This window comes from Loxodonta africana, chromosome 1 (assembly GCF_030014295.1).
Source record: "Loxodonta africana isolate mLoxAfr1 chromosome 1, mLoxAfr1.hap2, whole genome shotgun sequence".
In the NCBI taxonomy this organism is placed as follows: domain Eukaryota; kingdom Metazoa; phylum Chordata; class Mammalia; order Proboscidea; family Elephantidae; genus Loxodonta; species Loxodonta africana.
The window spans coordinates 45,053,927-45,075,802 of NC_087342.1; the positions used below are offsets into that span (position 1 = coordinate 45,053,927).

The 21,876-nt window shown below is 43.3% G+C and overlaps 1 protein-coding gene across 2 annotated transcripts in view; it reads right to left on the reverse strand.

Annotated features, from left to right (window-relative positions):
* Nucleotides 1-11,806: 11,806 nt before the first annotated feature.
* The window catches only part of LYRM4 (LYR motif containing 4), a 175,566-nt gene continuing 165,496 nt past the window's right edge, over nucleotides 11,807-21,876 (reverse strand). The window contains exon 4 of one of the 2 annotated variants that reach the window (XR_010321131.1): nucleotides 11,807-15,615. Coding sequence is in view for 1 of the 2 variants with exons in the window: in XM_010597557.3 (XP_010595859.1) it covers nucleotides 15,547-15,615 (69 nt within the window). In the remaining variant the exon portion in view is untranslated. The remainder of the gene's footprint in view (nucleotides 15,616-21,876) is intronic. The other variant, XM_010597557.3, reaches the window with a different exon arrangement.

The window sequence follows — 21,876 nt, forward strand, 5'->3', positions numbered from 1 at the left end:
GCCAGACTCAGCTGGGGCTGCTTTTCTCCACATGTCTGCCATTCTTCTTGGAGCAGCAGATTGCCAGAACAAGTTCTTCTTGTGGTGATGTTGTCTTTATTTTCTATTCCAACTGTCACCATCACAAAGCCCAATTTCCTCTCTGCCACCCCCCCTCCTCCCCTCCCCCCCAAAAATTGGTATCCCTGCATCCCTCCCAATCTATACCCACCACAGGAGACAATGTTTTTGCTAGTTGCCAATTCTGACTCATGGTGACCCCATATGTGCCGAGTAGAATTGCTCCATAGGGTTAAGACTGTGGCTTTTCAGAAGCAGGTTTCCAGGCCTGTCTTCCCAGGCACGTCTGGGTGGGTTTGAACCACCAACCTTTCAGCTAGCAGTTGAACAGCAGACAATGGGACCTGTTAAAAATACAAATCTCTTCTTCCTTATAAACTTCAGTAGTTTCTCACTACCCTTAGGATAAATTTCCTGGGGCCTTCCACAGTGTGATTCCTGCCTTTTTCCCCATTCTTGCTTCCTTGCCTGCCAGCCATCCTGGACTTCCTTTAGTTTCTTGCACTGCACTCTTCCCTGATTCAGCACTTTATATGTGCTTTCCTTCTACCTATAGAGTTCCTGTCCCTACCCTTCACCCAGACAAATCCTTCTCATCATCTGATCTTTTTTTAAAACAGCTTTATTGAGATATAATCCACATACTATACAATTTACTCATTTAAAGTATACAATTCAATTTTTTTTAGCATATTCACAAGTATATGCACCCATCACCAAGTCAATTTTAGAACATTTTCATCACGTCAAAAAGAAATCCCGTACCCTTTATTTATCACTCTCATCCCCTTACCAACCCCAGTCCTAAGACACCACTCATCTATTTTTCTGTCTCTATAAAAATACCAATCCCATTGCTGTCGAGTCAATTCCGACTCATAGCAACCCTAGAGGACAGAGTGGAACTGCCCCATGGGGTTTGCAAGGAGTGAGTGGTGGATTTGAATTGTCGGCCTTATGGTGAACAGTTGAGCTGTCTCTGTAGATTAGCCAGTTCTGGACATTTCATATAAATGGAATCATGCAATATACAGTCTTTTGTGACTGGCTTCTGTCATTTAATGTTCTCAAAGGTCAGCCATATCGTAGCATGTATCATTCCTTTTAATGGTGTTACAGATTGAATTATGTCCCCCCAAAATATGTGTTGTAAATTCTAATCCCTATTCCTGTGGTTATAATCCCATTTGGGAATGGGTTTTCTTTGTTATATTAAAGAGACCATATCAGTGTAGGGTGTGTTTTAAACCAATCACCTATGAGATATAAAAGGAGCAGAATAGGACAGAGGAGCAAGCAGAGATAGGAGAGGATAGATGCCATGCCACATGAATATCACCAAGGAGCCAGGGAATAAGTTCCTTTCCCCGGAGCCAACGGAGAGAAAGCCTTCCTCTAGAGCTAGTGCCCTGAATTTGGACTTCTAGCCTCCTAAACTGTGAGAAAATAAATTTCCGTGTGCTGAAGCCACCTACTCGTGCTATTTCTGTTATAGCAGCACTAGATAACTAAGACATATGGATATAGCACATTTTGTTTAGTTGATGGAGGGTTGTTCCCACTTTTTGGCCATTATGAATAATGCTGTAATGAATATTCATGTACAAGTTACTGCATGGAAATGTTTATATTTCTCTTAGGTATATACCTAGGAGTGGAATTGCTGGGTCTTAAAAAAAAAAAAAAACTTTTTTTTTTTTTTTTTATGGTAAGTCTATGTTTAACTGCTGGAAGAACTGCCAGGCTCTTTTTCAAAGTGGCTGCACCATTTTACATTCACACCAACAGTGTATGAAGGTTCCGATTTTTCCATATCCTCACCACCACTTGTTACTATCTGAATTTTGGATTTTAGCCATCCTTGTTGTTGTTAGGTGCCGGGGAGAACTTCCCCATAGGGTTTCCAAGGAGTGGCTGTTAAATTTGAACCACCGACATTTTGGTTAGCTGTGAGCCCTTAGACACTACACCACCAGGGCTCCTAAAAAAAGTGAGTGTGAAATGGTATCTGATTAATGATGTCAAGTACCTTTTCATGTTTTTATTGTTCATTCGTATATCTTTGGAGAAATGTCTATTCAAATCCTTTGCTCATTTTTAATTGGGTTGTCTTTTTATGTTGAGTAGGAAGAGTTCTTTATATATTCTAGATGTAAGTCCCTTGTCAGACATATGATTTGCTAATATTTTCTCCCATTCTGTGGGTTGTCTTTTCACTTGATTGTGTTCCTTGAAGCATAAAAGTTACTTTTTTTTTTTTTTTTTTTTGTTACTTGTGCTTTTGACATTATACCTAAGAAAAAAGAAGTCATGGCTAAATCCAAGGTCATGAAGATTTACCCTACATTTTCTTCTGAGTTTTATAGTTTTAGCTCCTAAATTTAGGTCTTGGATTTTGAGTTAATTTTAGTATATGGTGATGTAAGCATCCAACTTCATTGTGTTGCATGTGGATATCCCGTTGTCCTAGCACAATTTATTGAAAAGACTATTCTTTCCCCAATTGAATGGTCTTGAAATTCTTGTCAAAAATGAATTGACCATATACACATGAATTTATTTCTAGTCTCCATTGATTTATATGTCTATCATTGTGTCAGTACTACACTGTCTTAATTACTCATTAAGAGTGAGTCCTCAAATTTTTTTCTCTTTCAAGATTGTTTATGGCTATTTTGGCTATTAGAATCAGTCTGTCAGTTTCTACAAAGAAGCCAGTTAAGATTCTGGTATGAATCATGTTGAACCTGTTGATCGATTTGGGGAGTTCTGCCATCTTAACAATGTTAGGTCTTCTGATCCATAAAAATGGAAGGTTTTCCCATTTACTTATATCTTCTTTACTTTCTTTAAACAGTGTTTGGTAGTTATCAGCATACAAGTCTTGCACACCTGTTGTTAAATCTATTCCTATTTTATTTATTGATGCTGAGAAAATAATTTCTTAATCTCATTTTCAGATTGTTCACTGCCAGTATATAGAAATACAATTGATTTTTATACATTGATCTTGTATCCTGCAAACTTGCTGAACTAATTAGTTCTAATAGTTTTTTAGTTGATCCCTTAGGGTTTTCTATATACAGGATCATGTCATCTGCAAACGAAGATAGTTTTACTTCTTCCTTTTCAATCTGGATGCCTTTTATTTTTTCTTGCCTAAATGCTCTGGCTGCAACTTCCAGCACAATGCTGAATAGAAGTGATGAGAGTGAACATCCTTGTCTTTTTCCTGATCTTGGGGAGAGAGCATCCAACTTTTCACTGCTAAATATGATGCTGTTGTTGTTGCCACTGAGTCAGCTCTGACTCATGGTGACCTCACGTACAACAACTAAACCTTGCCTGATCCTGCACCATCTTCGTGACCACAGGTATGCTTCAGTCCATTGTTGCAGCTGTTGTGTCAATTCATCTCACTGTGGGTTCCCTTTATTTTCACTGGACCTCTACTTTACCAAACATGATGTCCTTTTCAAGCAAAATATGATGGCAGGCATGAGTTTTTCACAGATACTCTTTATCTGTTTGAAGATGTTCCCTTCTATTCCTAGTTTGTCGAGTGATTCTAACATGAAAGGGTGTAGAATTTTGTCAAATAATTTTTCTATATCTATTGAGATGATCATGTGGTTTTTGGTTGTTTTCTACTGAAATGGTGTATTGGTTCTGAGATGTTAAACCAATCTTAAATTCCTGGGATAAATTCCTTAATCTTAAACTTAAAAGTTCCTTCCTCAGGGAATTCTTCCCTGACCCTCACCATCAGCTCCTATAGTACCTGTGCCCTATCCTTTGTAACATTCATCCAACCTGTAGTTTTCTTACTTTTCTTGCTATACTGCAAGCTCTGTGAGGTCAGGGGCTGTCTTGTTCACTGGTCGTTCCCTGACACCTGGCACTAACTGGCTCTTGGTCAAAGCTGAATTAATGAATTGAAAGATGAGTGAAAGGGGTGTAGTGTCAAGCGCCTGGATCTGCAAATGATCTGGAGATGCTCGGGACCTTGGTTTTCACACCTGCTGGTTTGGGGGGTGGACTAAATGGGCTCTAATGTCTCCCAGCGCTGACATTTTGTCATCTTTGCAGACTTCTCCCCCAGCCTGTCCTCTTTCTCTCAGATTTGTGTGCATGTTAGGTCGCTTGTATTAAAGGGCTTGAAATTTTTTTTTTTATAACTTTTATTAAGCTTCAAGTGAACGTTTACAAATCCAATCAGTCTGTCACATATAAGTTTACATACATCTCACTCCCTACTCCCACTTGCTCTCCCCTTCTTGAGTCAGCCCTTTCAGTCTCTCCTTTCTTGACAATTTTGCCGGCTTCCCTCTCTCTCTATCCTCCCATCCCCTCTCCAGACAAGAGTTGCTATCACAATCTCAAGTGTCCACCTGATATAATTAGCTCACTCTTCATCAGCGTCACTCTCCCACCCGCTGACCAGTCCCTTTCATGTCTGATGAGTTGTCTTCGGGGATGGTTCCTGTCCTGGGCCAACAGAAGGTCTGGGGACCATGGCCGCCGGGATTCCTCTAGTCTCAGTCAGACCATTAAGTTTGGACTTTTTATGAGAATTTGGGGTCTGTATCCCACTGATCTCCTGCTCCCTCAGGGGTCCTCTGCTGTGCTCCCTGTCAAGGCAGTCATTGATTGTGGCCAGGCACCAACTAGTTCTTCTGGTCTCAGGATGATGTAGGTCTCTGGTTCATGTGGCCCTTTCTGTCTCTTGGGCTCTTAGTTGTCGTGTGGCCTTGGTGTTCTTCATTTTCCTTTGCTCCAGGTGGGTTGAGACCAATTGATGCATCTTAGATGGCCGCTTGTTAGCATTTAAGACCCCAGACGCCACATTTCAAAGTGGGATGCAGAATGATTTCATAATAGAATTATTTTGCCAATTGACTTAGAAGTCCCCGCAAACCATGTTCCCCAGACCCCCGCGCTTGCTCCGCTGACCTTTGAAGCATTCATTTTATCCTGGAAACTTCTTTGCTTTTGGTCCAGTCCAATTGAGCTGACCTTCCATGTATTGAGTGTTGTCTTTCCCTTCACCTAAAGCAGTTCTTATCTACTGATTAATCAATAAAAAAACCCTCTCCCACCCTCCCTCCCTCCCCCCCTCGTAACCACAAAAGTATGTGTTCTTCTCAGGTTTACTATTTCTCAAGATCTTATAATAGTGGTCTTATACAATATTTGTCCTTTTGCCTCTGACTCATTTCGCTCAGCATAATGCCTTCCAGGTTCCTCCATGTTATGAAATGTTTCAGAGATTCGTCACTGTTCTTTATCGATGCGTAGTATTCCATTGTGTGAATATACCACAAGTTATTTACTCATTCATCCGTTGAGGGACACCTTGGTTGCTTCCAACTTTTTGCTATTGTAAACAGAGCTGCAATAAACATGGGTGTGCATATATCTGTTTGTATGAAGGCTCTTGTATCTCCAGGGTATATTCCCAGGAGTGGGATTTCTGGGTTGTATGGTAGTTCTATTTCTAACTGTTTAAGATAACGCCAGATAGATTTCCAAAGTGGTTGTACCATTTTACATTCCCACCAGCAGTGTATGAGAGTTCCAATCTCTCCGCAGCCTCTCCAACATTTATTACTTCGTGTTTTTTGGATTAATGCCAGCCTTGCTGGTGTGAGATGGAATCTCATCGTAGTTTTAATTTGCATTTCTCTAATGGCTAATGATCGAGAGCATTTTCTCATGTATCTGTTGGCTGCCTGAATATCTTCTTTAGTGAAATGTGTGTTCATATCCTTTGCCCACTTCTTGATTGGGTTGTTTGTCTTTTTGTGGTTGAGTTTTGACAGAATCATGTAGATTTTAGAGATCAGGCGCTGGTTGGAGATGTCATAGCTGAAAATTCTTTCCCAATCTGTAGATGGTCTTTTTACTCTTTTGGAGAAGTCTTTAGATGAGCATAGGTGTTTGATTTTTAGGAGCTCCCAGTTATCGGGTTTCTCTTCGGCATTTTTGGTAATGTTTTGTATTCTCTTTATACCTTGTATTAGGGCTCCTAGGGTTGTCCCAATTTTTTCTTCCATGATCTTTATCGTTTTAGTCTTTATGGTTAGGTCTTTGATCCACTTGGAGTTAGTTTTTGTGCATGGTGTGAGGTATGGGTCCTGTTTCATTTTTTTGCAAATGGATATCCAGTTATGCCAGCACCATTTGTTAAAAAGGCTATCTTTTCCCCAACTAATTGACACTGGTCCTTTGTCAAATATCAGCTGCTCATACGTGGATGGATCTATGTCTGGGTTCTCAATTCTGTTCCATTGGTCTACGTGCCTGTTGTTGTACCAGTACCAGGCTATTTTGACTACTGTGGCTGTATAATAGGTTCTGAAGTCAGGTAGAGTGAGGCCTCCCACTTTCTTCTTCTTTTTCAGTAGTGCTTTGCTTATCTGGGGCTTCTTTCCCTTCCATATGAAATTGGTGATTTGTTTCTCTATCCCCTTAAAATATGACATTGGAATTTGGATCGGAAGTGCGTTAAATGTATAGATGGCTTTTGGTAGAATAGACATTTTTACTATGTTAAGTCTTCCTATGCATGAGCAAGGTATGTTTTTCCACTTAAGTATGTCCTTTTGAATTTCTTGTAGTAGAGCTTTGTAGTTTTCTTTGTATAGGTCTTTTACATCCTTGGTAAGATTTATTCCTAAGTATCTTATCTTCTTGGGGGCTACTGTGAATGGTATTGATTTGGTGATTTCCTCTTCGATGTTCTTTTTGTTGATGTAGAGGAATCCAAGTGATTTTTGTGTTTATTTTATAACCTGAGACTCTGCCAAACTCTTCTATTAGTTTCAGTAGTTTTCTGGAGGATTCCTTAGGGTTTTCTGTGTATATAATCATGTCATCTGCAAATAGTGATAACTTTACTTCCTCCTTGCCAATCCGGATACCTTTTATTTCTTTGTCTAGCCTAATTGCCCTGGCTAGGACTTCTAGCACGATGTTGAATAAGAGTGGTGATAAAGGGCATCCTTGTCTGGTTCCCGTTCTCAAGGGAAATGCTTTCAGGTTCTCTCCATTTAGAGTGATATTGGCTGTTGGCTTTGCATAGATGCCCTTTATTATGTTGAGGAATTTTCCTTCAATTCCTATTTTGGTAAGAGTTTTTATCATAAATGGGTGTTGGACTTTGTCAAATGCCTTTTCTGCATCAATTGATAAGATCATGTGGTTTTTGTCTTTTGTTTTATTTATGTGATGGATTACATTAATGGTTTTTCTGATATTAAACCAGCCTTGCGTACCTGGTATAAATCCCACTTGATCAGGGTGAATTATTTTTTTGATGTGTTGTTGGATTCTATTGGCTAGAATTTTGTTGAGGATTTTTGCATCAATGTTCCTGAGGGATATAGGTCTATAATTTTCTTTTTTTGTAATGTCTTTACCTGGTTTTGGTATCAGGGAGATGGTGGCTTCATAGAATGAGTTGGGTAGTATTCCGTCATTTTCTATGCTTTGGAATACCTTCAGAAGTAGTGGTGTTAACTCTTCTCTGAAAGTTTGGTAGAACTCTGCAGTGAAGCCGTCCGGGCCAGGGCTTTTTTTTTGTTGGGAGTGTTTTGATTACTGTTTCAATCTCTTTTTTTGTTATGGGTCTATTTAGTTGTTCTACTTCTGAATGTGTTAGTTTAGGTAGGTATTGTTTTTCCAGGAATTCATCCATTTCTTCTAGGTTTGCAAATTTGTTAGAGTACAATTTTTCGTAATAATCTGAAATGATTCTTTTAATTTCATTTGGTTCTGTTGTGATGTGGTCCTTCTCATTTCTTATTCGGGTTATTTGTTTCCTTTCCTGTATTTCTTTAGTCAGTCTAGCCAATGGTTTATCAACTTTGTTAATTTTTTCAAAGAACCAGCTTTTGGCTTTGTTAATTCTTTCAATTGTTTTTCTGTTCTCTAATTCATTTAGTTCAGCTCTAATTTTTATTATTTGTTTTCTTCTGGTGCCTGATGGATTCTTTTGTTGCTCAGTTTCTCTTTGTTCAAGTTGTAGGGATAGTTCTCTGATTTTGGCTCTTTCTTCTTTTTGTATGTGTGCATTTATCGATATAAATTGGCCTCTGAGCACTGCTTTTGCTGTGTCCCAGAGGTTTTGATAGGAAGTATTTTCATTCTCGTTGCTTTCTAAGAATTTCCTTATTCCCTCCTTGATGTCTTCTATAACCCAGTCTTTTTTCAGGAGGGTATTGTTCATTTTCCAAGTATTTGATGTCTTTTCCCTAGTTTTTCTGTTATTGATCTCTAGTTTTATTGCCTTGTGGTCTGAGAAGATGCTTTGTAATATTTCGATGTTTTGGACTCTGCAAAGGTTTGTTTTATGACCTAATATGTGGTCTATTCTAGAGAATGTTCCATGTGCGCTAGAAAAAAAAGTATATTTTGCAGCAGTTGGGTGGAGAGTTCTGTATAAGTCAATGAGGTCAAGTTGGTTGATTGTTGTAATTAGATCTTCCGTGTCTCTATTGAGCTTCTTACTGGATGTCTTGTCCTTCTCCGAAAGTGGTGTGTTGAAGTCTCCTACTATAATTGTGGAGGTATCTATCTCGCTTTTCAATTCTGTTAAAATTTGATTTATGTATCTTGCAGCCCTGTCATTGGGTGCATAAATATTTAATATGGTTATGTCTTCCTGATCAATTGTCCCTTTTATCATTATATAGTGTCCTTCTTTATCCTTTGTGGTGGATTTAAGTCTAAAGTCTATTTTGTCAGAAATTAATATTGCTACTCCTCTTCTTTTTTGCTTATTGTTTGCTTGATCTATTTTTTTCCATCCTTTGAGTTTTAGTTTGTTTGTGTCTCTAAGTCTAAGGTATGTCTCTTGTAGGCAGCATATAGATGGATCGTGTTTCTTTATCCAGTCTGTGACTCTCTGTCTCTTTATTGATGCATTTAGTCCATTTACATTCAGGGTAATTATAGATAAATAAGTTTTTAGTGCTGTCATTTTGATGCCTTTTTATGTGTGTTGTTGACAATTTCATTTTTCCACATACTTTTTTGTGCTGAGGCGTTTTTCTTAGTAAATTGTGAGATCCTCATTTTCATAGTGTTTGACTTTATGTTAGCTGAGTCGTTACGTTTTTCTTGGTTTTTATCTTGAGTTATAGAGTTGTTATACCTTTTTGTGGTTACCTTATTATTTACCCCTATTTTTCTAAGAAAAACCTAACTTGTATTGTTCTATATCGCCTTGTATCACTCTCCATATGGCAGTTCAATGCCTCCTGTATTTAGTCCCTCTTTTTGATTATTGTGATCTTTTACCTATTGACTTCCATGCTTCCCTGTTATGGTTATTTTTTTTTTTAATTAATCTTAATTTGTTTGTTTTTGTGATTTCCCTATTTGAGTTGATATCAGGACGTTCTGTTTTGTGACCTTGTGTTGTGCTGATATCTGCTATTATTGGTTCTCTGATCAAACAATGTCCTTTAGTATTTCTTGTAGCTTTGGTTTGGTTTTTGCAAATTCTCTAAACTTGTGTTTGTCTGTAAATATCTTAATTTCGCCTTCATATTTCAGAGAGAGTTTTGCTGGATATATGATCCTTGGCTGGCAGTTTTTCTCCTTCAGTGTTCTGTATATGTCATCCCATTCCCTTCTTGCCTGCATGGTTTCTGCTGAGTAGTCTGAACTTATTCTTATTGATTCTCCCTTGAAGGAAACCTTTCTTTTCTCCCTGACTGCTTTTAAAATTTTCTGTTTATCTTTGGTTTTGGCGAGTTTGATGATAATATGTCTTGGTGTTTTTCTTTTTGGATCAATCTTAAATGGGGTTCGATGAGCATCTTGGATAGATATCCTTTCGTCTTTCATGATGTCAGGGAAGTTTTCTGTCAGGAGTTCTTCAACTATTTTCTCTGTGTTTTCTGTCCCCCCTCCCTGTTCTGGGACTCCAATCATCCACAGGTTATCCTTTTTGATAGACTCCCACATAATTCTTAGGGTTTCTTCATTTTTTTAAATTCTTTTATCTGATTTTTTTTCAGCTATGTTGATGTTGATTCCCTGGTCCTCCAGATGTCCCAGTCTGCATTCTAATTGCTCGAGTCTGCTCCTCTGACTTCCTATTGCGTTGTCTAATTCTGTAATTTTATTGTTAATCTTTTGGATTTCTGCATGCTGCCTCTCTATGGATTCTTGCAACTTATTAATTTTTCCACTATGTTCTTGAATAATCTTTTTGAGTTCTTCAACTGTTTTATCGGTGTGTTCCTTGGCTTTTTCTGCAGTTATCCTTATTTCATTTGTGATATCTTTAAGCATTCTGTAAATTAGTTTTTTATATTCTGTATCTGATAATTCCAGGATTGTATCTTCATTTGGGAAAGATTTTGATTCTTTTGTTTGGGGGGTTGGAGAAGCTGTCATGGTCTGCTTCTTTAAGTGGTTTGATATGGATTGTTGTCTCCGAGCCGTCACTGGGAAACTAGTTTTTCCAAAAAATCCGCTAAAAAAAAAATGCAGTCAGACCCCTATCAGAGTTCTCCCTCTGGCTCAGGCTATTCGGATGCTAATGAAGCCGCCTGGGGAGGGTGGGGGAGGGAACAGAGAGATAGGAGAGTAGCACCTCAGAATATAGCCAGAGTTGCTGGTCTTGCTTGGAATGACTATTATATCTGAGATTCCCGCGGGCGCGTCGCCTATGTGTGCTGGCTGTGTGGAGATTGCCCCCGGGGGGTCTGGCCCGCTGGAGTCACGGTCAGATCCTCCGCTTCCAGCCCCACGCCCAGCGTCAAGGCTCCCCTACTGGGACGGTGCACTCTCGACTCCAAAATCAGTCGCTGCCTCCCGGGGACTTCTCGTCCCTCCAGCCGCGTGGCCGTGCCGCCCCCGTGAACCAGGTGGGCTCCCTCCCGGTGTTAGTTCAGATGGGTAGAGCAGCTCCCCGTGCTTGTGCCGTGACCGAGTGTCCCGGCTGGGACGCTGTTCTCCCCGCTCCAATACCAGTCGCTGCCTCCCGGGGACTTCTCCTATCGGCTGCGTCCCACGCCGCTCGCGCGACCCGGCTGGGCCCCTTCCCAGGGTTAGTTCAGGGGGGTGGAGCAGCTCTCCGTGTTTATGCCGTACCTGCGTCCAGTCCAAATCCCGGTGGGACGGTTCTCCGGCTGGGACGCTGCTCTTCCTGCTCCAAGACCAGTCTCTGCCTCCCGGGGACTTCTCCTACCTGCTGCGTCCCACGCCGCCTGTGGATCCGGCTGGTCTCCCTCCCGGGGTTAGTTCAGGGGGGTGGAGCAGCTGTCTGTGCTTGTGCCGTACCTGACTGGTACGCTGGCTCCAGGCTCTGGAAACAATCGCTGCTTCCCCGTAGTAGTTCGTTCTCCGTCTCTAAATCTGTGTTTGTTGTTCAGGGTTCGTAGATTGTTATGTATGTGATCGATTCACTTGTTTTTCCGTGTCTTTGTTGTAAGAGGGATCCGAGGTAGCGTCTGCCTAGTCCTCCATCTTGTTTGAGCTCGGGCTTGAAATTTTGAAGGAGGCTATGGATGAGGGGAGTTAAAGAAACTGCTATTTAGTAGCAGGGCAAAATATACATAACACCTCAATTCCATGATAATCTTTCAATTCTGCAATTCAGAGAAAAATAACTAAGCTGGAACTAAAGCATTAGAGACAGACCAACCAAATATTCTCTCTCTAGGTCTAGGAAATAGCCATGCTTAGTCAATGCTTTTTCTCTCAGGAGGTTAACTTATGACATATTTCTCATCTGCTAACTGTTGACATTAAAAAGTGATCTCTAGATTCCAGTCTGAATCCCATGTTCAGAGTGGTCACACATACCAGAAAGTTCTGTGAGGCTGGCAGTGATGGACAGTGAAGGTCCCCATCAACACCCTCACTCCAAAACCCCTTGGTTGGGGCCTAGCAGCAAATGGAATCTTTTTCTGTAGTTACACAAGGGACTGTCCCCATTGGAATGTCATTTTATTCAAAGGTCTAGTCAATCTTGGGTCCTCTGACTTGGGGAATACCAATGCGAGGCTCTGTCTGCTATACCTGAGGGAGGATCAGGACCTACCATTTGTGTGTGTGTGTGTGTTTAATCTCACCGAATTCTTTCCACAGATTTCAAATGCATAGTTAATTTTATCTGAGCTATGAAAATTAGCTCTGTATTATCAAGACCGGACATGTTCAAACACATCCATGTTGTCTAATTATGGTAAAAGCAACCTGCTGTTAAAGGCCTGCAGAACAAGCAGGTTTGCTTGGTGTGCCATCTCTGTGACTAAAATCTGGGACAAGACTCCCATGGAGCTGTTAGGCTGCTAGCAATTTGATATTTTCAGGGAAAAGGTTCAAACCTGAACTCAGGTCTCCAAGTAACAGCTGCTTGAATTAACCGAATATAAAACCTTTGCAGGTAGGTTGTTGCTGAAAGACCACATACTCCCCTGATGCAGAGTGGAGAAGGTGGAGCATACAGCGGGGCTGGATGTGTACTTGTGTGTCTGCCCTGGGACAGCTGAACAGGTCGCATTCCCACCTTACCTCTGATCCCCTTGTTCTGAATGGTCAACCTGACATTGTAGCTCCCACAGCTGTGGGTGTACTGTTCAGAGCTGTAATAGATCCCGAACCCACTAAGAACTGTATTCGCCTTGTAGGTGCACGAGACTTGATTGTGAAATCAAAGGCTATATTGCCAAGTAGGATGACTACACATTTAATCTATTTTGTATGCACTGTCACAATAAAACGAATACTCTGTAGATGAGGTAGACCAACACGATCTTTGTTTTTTCTAAATTTCATTTATTTTGTTGTTGTTGAGAATATACACAGCAAAACATACAGCAATTCAACAGTTTCTACATGTACAATTTAGTGACATTGATTACATTCTTTGAGTTGTGCAAGCATTCTCACCCTGCTTTTCTGAGTTGTTCCTCCCTCATTAACTCACTGCCCCCTAAGTTTCCTATCTAATCTTTGGAGTTGCTGTTGTCAACTGGATCCCATACAGTTCTTAAAAGAGCGTAATGCTCAAGGCAGACATTTTTTACTAGATAAGCTAGACTATTGTTTGGTTTTCAGAAGATTCAGGGGATATTTTTGGCTTAAGGTTTAAAGATTATCTCAGAGCAACAGTTTCAGGGGCTTGTCCACCCTCCATGGCTCCAGAAAGTCTGGAGCCCATGAGAATTTGAAGCTCTGTTCTGTACTTTCCCCCTTTTGATCAAGGTTCTTCTAGGAATCTTTGATCAAGTGTTTAATAATGGTAGTTGGGCACCATTCAGTTCTTCTGGTCTCACGGCAAAGTAGGCAGTTGTTCATGGAGGCAATTAGACACACATTCTATATCCTCTTCCCATCCTGACTCTCCTTCTTCCTCTGTTGCTCCAGGTGAATAGGGACCAATTGTTGTGCCTTTGATTGCCACTTGCAAACTTTTTAAGACCTCAGGAACTACACAATGAACAAGGACCAACACAATCTTAACACAAAGGTGAAAATGGGTGTGTACTGCACTGCCCCAGCTCAAATCATGACTATGACAATTAAAAAGGCAAGTTGACAATAATGTATATACTGAAATGAGCCCATTCCAATCCTGACTGTGTAAATGATGAGTTCACCCCGTTCTGTACCCACCAAGAAGCAAGAGCACTTCGATGGTGTCTGGGTGCCTCATAAACTTCCTGGAGTCAAGCTATTTAATAAGCTCTTTCTATATGCTTTGAATTAATGTGTTCCCAAGGACAAGGGCATACAGGCGATATATTATCTGTAACAAACTCAAAAAGCAGAGATTTCCCAAACTGGCTAAACATTGAGAACACCGGGTACACTTTACAAATATGTATAAATTATTGTTCGCTTTTCCTCACTTACTCAGAACCTGCAGGGAGGCAAGGAGAGAGGAACTGAGAAATCTTTTGAAAAACTGTCAAACTTTCGAGGTGATCTTGATGACTGGCCAGACTCGGGAGCCAGGGTTGAGGGCAGATTTTAATGTGCACAGAGGCCACCTGGGGATTGTGTTAGAATGCAGATTCTGGATCACAGGGCTTGGGGTTCTGTCTTTCCAACCTGCTCCCCGGTGGGGCTGATGCTGCTGATTCTCAGACCACACTCTGAGTGACATGTTGTGAGGCACCCCACCTCTAGGTGGGTTCTGCTGCCTCTGGGGTTGCATTGGGGCCACGGATAAATCACTGCAGTCAGGTCTCCAGGGTACACACACTACTCCTTCAGTCTTGCCTCACTCCCTGCTTCCCCCCACATCTTGCCTGGTGGCTGGACCTGCTCTTCACAAAAGGAGGACTCAAGGCAGGGATGGCCCTGTGTGCCCCCTCCAACCATGGGTGTCCTCATCATCCTGTCGGCCCTGCATCAGCAGGAAGTGGAAGTGCATTAAAGGTGATGGGCTTACCAGATGTACAAGGCTTGTTGTTGTTTTAGCTGCTGTCCAGTTGGCCCCTGGCTCATGGAGACCCAAAGCAAAATGGAATGAAATGCTGCCCAGTCTTACGCCACCTTCATGGTCAGTCGTAGATGAGACTGTTGTGAACCATAGGGTTTTCGCTGGCTGATTTTCAAAAGTAGATCACTAGGCCTTTCTTCCTAGTCTGTCTTAGTCTGGAAGCTCCACTGAAACCTGATCAGTATCATAGCAACATGCAAGCTTCCACTGACAGATGCGTGGTGACTGAGTATCTTAGGCTGGGTTCTCTAGGTTATATTATCCAATAGGCAACGTAAGCATGGTGCTTACCTTGCTTACCAGATCATCTGTAGTGAACAATTTCACATTTTTTCCCCATACCAAAGATTCTGTTTCTAGGTATGGCTGGCATCTTTCTCTCTCCCAACCCCACAGCACCGTCCTACAGAATCAAAATCTCTCTTCAAATTTACAATCCCTGACAGGGACAGATGACCCAGTAAGCAAGGTAAGCACGGGCTCACTTACGCTTATTTACTAATCTGTAGTGAACAATTTCACATAGATTTCACATTACTGGTTCATCACCCCTGGTGGTGGCTGTGCATGAGATGCATTGGCCAGGAATCAAACCTGGGTCTCCTGCATGGAAGGTGAGAATTGTACCACTGAACCACCAATGGTAAAAAGCTTAGGGAGACAATTTTGTTTATTGTCAAGGACCAAGAAACATAGTCTGGAAATGCTCTACACCAGTGATGGCGAGCTACAAATCAGGGTTGTGTGGGGAGAAGACACAGTAACACAAGCACAATACTTGGTGGGAGCTCCCATTCTACATTCTAACATGTTAACCAGGCAGAGACAGCCACCCTTTTCATGAAGTCTACAAAACAACGGGAAGGTCGCTCCGTCATGTGCTCCTACGGGGCAGGCAGAGCAAGAGGCTGCTTTCAGCTGGTATACGAGGCCCCGCGTGGTATGCGGGGTCCACCCCATGCACAGAATGGATGTTGAAGGTGGTCCACGGTTGCCAGCAGGCTGGCCCAGGCTCCCTAGGTCCGGGGCTCCTCCTGCTTCTCAATAACAAGCTTGTCTGTGGAATACAGTTGGCCGATGAGGACCTGGGGGCAAAGACACAACACAGGTCAAGAACTGTGGGCCTCTCTTCACTGCAGAAGGTCCGAAAGGGCATTTCTAACATTTGTAACAAAGGAACCTGGCATGACAGGCCTAGTCCCTTCTGGAAACTGCATTTTAGGGTACAGCTCATTCCCCAGATTGCCTTTTCTTGTTCCCTGCACCGTTGAACCCTTACTCCCCTCCAGGGAGAAACCTGAGGTGCACACACACATTCTCCTGACCTCTTCCTTGCGCCTGGCCCAGCCTTGCTCCCTTGGCTGTCCTGGGAGCCCTGAGGCCCTCATCTGTCCTCTTGCTTCCAGCCACACAAAGCCATCCAGGTGTGGGTGCAGCAATGGCTCACCTAAAGTGACTTCCTTTCTCTAGAACTGAGTCCTTCCTTGACAAATGTCCTTCCATAGAGCAGGAATGTGCATTGTCTGTGCTGGGGTTATGTTAGGGGTAAAGAAACAATGCTCAGCTACTTGACCCACCTGCCGGGAGAAGGGGAATTGCCTCCCAGGCTGTCATGTCAGCACTCTCCTTCCTAAGTGTCTCTTTTGCAGCCCAAGGAGTCCCTGGGGGTTCAAATGGCTCAGCTGCTAACTGGAAGGTTAGAGGTTCACATCCACCCAGAGGTGCCTTTGAAGAAAGGCCTGGTGATCTACTTCTGAAAAGGCAGCCACTGAAAACCCTATGGAGCACAGTTCTCCTCTGATACACATGGCATCCATGAGTAGGATCGATGCCACGGCAACTGGTTACTGATTAGTTTCGGGGGGTGGGTCAAGGATGGCTAGAGGTCTAAAAGACGAACGAAGACTGAATTAGTCAGTGAGGAGGACCATGGGGAATATTTGAGGTGGAGGGAACAGCAAGGATTTGACTCCAGCCAAGGGATAGCACTGAAGAGGCGGAGGGGAGGACAAGTGTGTTGCAGCAGCTGGAGAGATCACTGGCTTCTTGCCACCTTCCTTCTGGCTGCTGACTACTTCCAGACAGCAGCCAGATGGGAACCCACCAGCCTGCCCAGTCCCTCTGAGCCTGTTGGCTGTGGGTATGGACTGCATTATGGCCTGTCAGGGGGGGAGTGCACGGGTCAGGTCTGTTTGTCCCTTCCTCATGGTTCGCTCTGCTCTGGGAGCCCTCAGGGCAGGGGAGGACCATACATGTCCCTGGTGCCCAGTGCAGCCTGGCAGACAGTGGTACCCAACAGCCTGCTGATGGGTGAGCAGCAGAGAGGTCTGAGAAAGGAACTGGAGAGCAAACGCAGGTGTATTCTTACAGGTAAAAGGCCAGACACCTAGAGCATATGATGGACAGGCGTCTGTGGAATCAGGGACTCGGCAAACCGCAGCCGAGCCCTGGCCTCAGGGTACAGCCCTCAGCCACTCAGCAGACAGATGGGTAGCACCTCCTGCACCAAGCCCCATGCTGCAGTGAGGCTCAGAGAAAGACAAGGCCCCTGCCCTCAGGAGGCTGAGTCCAGGAGAACAGAGACAAGATACATCTAGCAAAGCGGGCGGTACACAGTCTGCAGGGACAGAAGGTCAGGCTGACCAAGGGGAGTGAAGGAGACTCTTGGAGGAGGCAGCTTTTCAGCAAGGCCTCAGGAGTCAGAGGTAGACAAGCTGGAGCCAGAGGCGCGTGAGCATACCCAGGTGGAGGGACTGGTAGTGGGTGCAAGCCCATGGGATAGGTATGGACCTATGGAGAATGTCAAAGACAGGCTGGATGGAGCCTGGGGCTGTTGAGTGTGGATGGGGGGGGGGGGTGGAGGCGTCTATAAAGGAGAGGTAGGTTAGAGCCAGATCGTAGATGCCACTCATCCTGAGGGACATGGAGAGCCACTAAAATGCTGAAAACAGAGGACTGAGAGATCGTATCTGTGCTTACAAAACATCCCTTTATTGTACTGTGGAGGGGAACAGAAGGATGGAGAGACTGCTGCAGCCAGGGAGCCTGGTGAAGGGCCTACCTGGAGTGTCCGTGAGAGATGATTCTGGCTTGAACTAAGGAGGTGGCAGAAAGTACAGAGGAGGGAGCAGGTCGGAGGATACTTGGGTGATGTATAGAAGGGGAATGAGAACTATAGTAAGACCAAGGTCAACTCACGCAGATACCTTACGAATTGCTGCCTTCATTTTTTGGAGAGGGATTGAGCTCAGAGAAGCCAATCCATGGAGAGCCAGGACCTGACCCTACATCTTCCGATCTCTGCTGCTTTTTCCAAAATACTGCTCCTCCTCCAGTTCCCTAATCATGCTGATTTCTTTGTAACATTGACCACGCTTCATGGTAACACAGTGGTGGTTATCACAGAAAGTATGAAGGGATTCAAAAGCATACTTATTAAAATTGGAGCTAACCATGTGACATAGCTGTGGCAGAGGTAGCTATGCCTGCCCAACATCCAGCTCTCCTTTTTGCTTTCTGGGTGGTGATATGTGCAGTTAAATAATGACACTGTCCAGCCTCCCTTGTAGCCAGAGGAGGCCAATGGGGTGTTGGCAGACACCATGGGGCAGGGCTTCTAAGAAAGCTCTTTAAAGGGTACTGCTTCACCTGGGGGGGCATTCTACTGCCTCCCCCTACTTTGTTTTCATTCTGCCTAGAACACAAATCTGATGGCTGCAACACCGGCAGCCCCCTAGCGCTATGAGGTAATTTTGATGATGAGAGCCATGCACTAAGGAGGGAGAGGGTGGTGCAGGAAGCAGCTGCCTGAGTTCTTGATGAGATGAGCCACCACACAGCCCTGGACAGCTTACCTCCACCTTTTCTTTATGTGAGAGAAAAACAAAGCATCTCTTTTAAAACTACTCTTATTATTTGAGTTTCTTATTACACACAGCCAGACCAAATTCTAACTGATAAAAATTCCCACTATGAATTTCAATTTCAGACCATATGAATAATAGAAACAAATGTGAATGCAGAGAAGGGGGTGAGCTGTGCCCTACAAGTGGAAACAATGTCGCATCACCTGAGGAGAAGGTGACCTTAACAGACAGCTTCTAAGTTCCTAAGGTTTAAAACAAAAATAGATCCTGCTATTTTCTCCCTAAATATTTAATTGCTTTAGGGTATATGGCTATTAATATTTTGATATTTTTCTGCCTAGTCTTTTAATTCATATATAGATTTAAATGTATGGGTGTGCATATAAATATATAATATTTAAATCTGGAATCATATCCACCTCCTTTTTCTACCTAACTTCATATTATGATCATTATGCCATTAGCTGTTTCTCTGAAGGATATTTTAAATAGCTGTACTATTTCATTGTGAAAGTGTCATAATTTATTCATCCTTCCCATACAATGAACATTTAGATTGTTTCCATTTCACATTGGGGTTACCATTCTTGATATATAAATCTTTTACCACATCTCTAATCACTTATAAAAGGTTTCTAGAAGTAGAATGACTGGGTCAAGTATGAATATTTTCATGGTTCTTGATGGCTCTGGTAAACTGTTTTCCAAAAGGTTCATCTGTTTGTCCAGATGACGCTGCCCCTGGTAGGGTTGTCTGAGGCTTCGGCAGCACCTTCACAACAGAACGAACACACCTGTTCCCTCGCTGTGTGGACACTATGAGTGCTAATGCACTCACCACTTTCTGTGGCGGGCTAGAGCCAGAAAACATGATTCTTCTGTGTGTGGCCCTTCTGCCGTTTTCCCCATAGACGCCCTGTTGACAGGGTACCATATTCAAAACCTACCACCCTGATCGTGCTCTCCAGATGAGATGCAGCTGTGCTGTGGGGTGGGGTGATCAACTCCCAACACTGTATGTAAAAAGTCACAGAATGAAGAATTAGGGGCAATCCAAAGAGCTTTAGTTTGAAGAAACTTTAAATCAAAATGAATAAAAAACCTTCAAATTTACTGTCCACTTTGACAGAGTATGAATTAGATTAAAAAAAAAAATCCAAACAGATATAACAGGTTTATAGTCTTTTGGGGGGGGGGCAGGGAGAATGAATGCAACCTGATCTTAGTAAGATTAACGGTATTAAGAAGGACGTAACATTGAGCACCCTCCAGTCTTGTCCTCCAATGCTTGTGTCTGTGCAGGCTACCCCATCATAAAGGCTCACTCCATGTCCACCAAGCAAGAGCCCACCCAGGCCTGAAGCCTCCCTGGCTCCCTCCCCTGCCTGGACACTATCGTTGAGTCCCTATACACAAACATCTGTGCGCCTGTCTCAGTTCCCCTCCAGGAATATTAGTTATTGACAGGGCCTCAGAGAAAGGAGGGAATCACATCCAGCTTGGTGATGATTCCTTCACAGCATCGTTTAGGACAGTGTAAGCTCACAGGTGACCAGTAAGTACTTGATTCTACAAACACTGCTGTCTTGTACCCCATGGTTATAAAACACGGTGCCCACTAATTTACAGCCCAGATCTACACATGATTATGAAGTGCTTTGGTGGTGAGCTACTAATAGAAATGTGAAAAAGGTAAAGGCAAGTCAATAAAAATAGTGAGGGGACCATTTACGGCAATGAGAATGTCCACCGACTGCTAAGCAAAATCAGATGATTTAAATTTGGCCCAGCAGAGGGTTTAGGCCATAATCCAGAGTGATAGGGGATTCACCTAGAGCAATTACAGAAGAGTTAAGGAAAATATTCAATTCACACATAGAGGAAATATTAAAAAGTTATCTCCATGAGGGCTCCAGAGTTGAGGTAATAAAGGTTTGTGTAACATTGTGGTCGCATCTATTTGAGCTAGAAAAGGTGTCAGCATACATCAGGGGGCCAGCCTGGGATCAATGTCGCAGTGCTAACGACAAGAGCACTGCTTCTGAGCTGCAGGTGAGAGGGCCTGCTCAAAGCAATCCACAAAGTGCAATTAACAGCTCCAACTGACATTCCCTCTAGCTTCCCAAACTGACTCATACAGCCGCATCAGGGGACAACATGCATAAACTGCTCATGAAAGCTAATTGGACTTTTATTCTACGAAGTTTAGGAGCTGGCATTGGAGTCCATTAGAAGAATACACAGATCACTCAACTCCAAGTAGATGGGGTGACTGTGTGGACCAGAAACACTCATGAGCTCTGAGATTCATTAGACAGAGAACCTGCTGGGGAAGGAGGAGTGGGATCCAAGAAAGTAAAATTCAGTGCAGTTTCTCAGGTCTTCACTGCTTACTCTTCTGAAGTAGTGTGCTGTTCCCCTTAGAGTCAGAGGGGCTGGGCTCCACCCCCAGGGGTGGGGTATGGCCCAGTATTAGGCCTGGATCCTAATCCTGCCTCCACCACTTTCTGCCTCTCTCAGAGGGTTGTTACGAGAATCACATGAGAGACCAGGTATGAAAAAAATTTACCCACCGCTCCGGATATGTCCAGGGCCCAGACACACTAACTGTCATAATGCTGCTGGGAGGACTGGTTCAGAATGGTGCCAGACCCGTCACAGGGGCTCATTACAGGTGGATTATGTACACGGCACTGCACATGGCCTGTGGCCTGTGGACTCTCAGGGTGAATAACCCTGGCCCCAGACCCAGAGCTCAAGGATCTCTAAAGCCTGCCACCCTCTAGCTATAAGAGTCAATGATTTTACAAGGAGATTCACACTGTGAGAGATGGCGCCAGTGATGCTGGACACCACCACCTGGTTTTGAACTTGAGTTTCCAAGTTGACTATCCTCATCTCTGCTCTGGGAGGCGGGCCCACATGTTTCTGACAGTTACTGTAGGAGTGGTTTGGCATGAGGAGGAGGTGCACTGAGCACTTGGAGGTTACTGGAGGGATGTGGACATCTGGCTTTCCTGGTGAAGCAGGGGTGCACTGTCCCTGTTGTGCCCTGCTCTGAGGTTGGCAGAGCTGCCTCGACAGAGACTATTCCTGGGCTGATGGGTGACAGTGCTCAGTCTTGCCTCTGGCATGTGCCTTGCAAAGGTAATAGATGATGATAATATTACTACTGGTAAACATACTATTACTGCTAAAAATAATAAGAGTAGTAGTTAACATTTAACAAGCATTTACTGTGTGACAGATTCTGTTCTAAGGGCTAAGTTAATTAATTAAAACTCATTGCCGTTGAGTTGGTTCTGTTTGACTCATAGCGACCCTATAGGACAGAGCAGAACTGCCCCATGGGTTTCCGAGGTATTCCAACCACTGACCTTTTGGTTAGCAGCTGAGCTCTTAACCACTGCACCACCAGGGCTTAATTATTTTAACCTCTCAACAACTTTATGAGCAAGGTACTATTATACTGTCAATTTA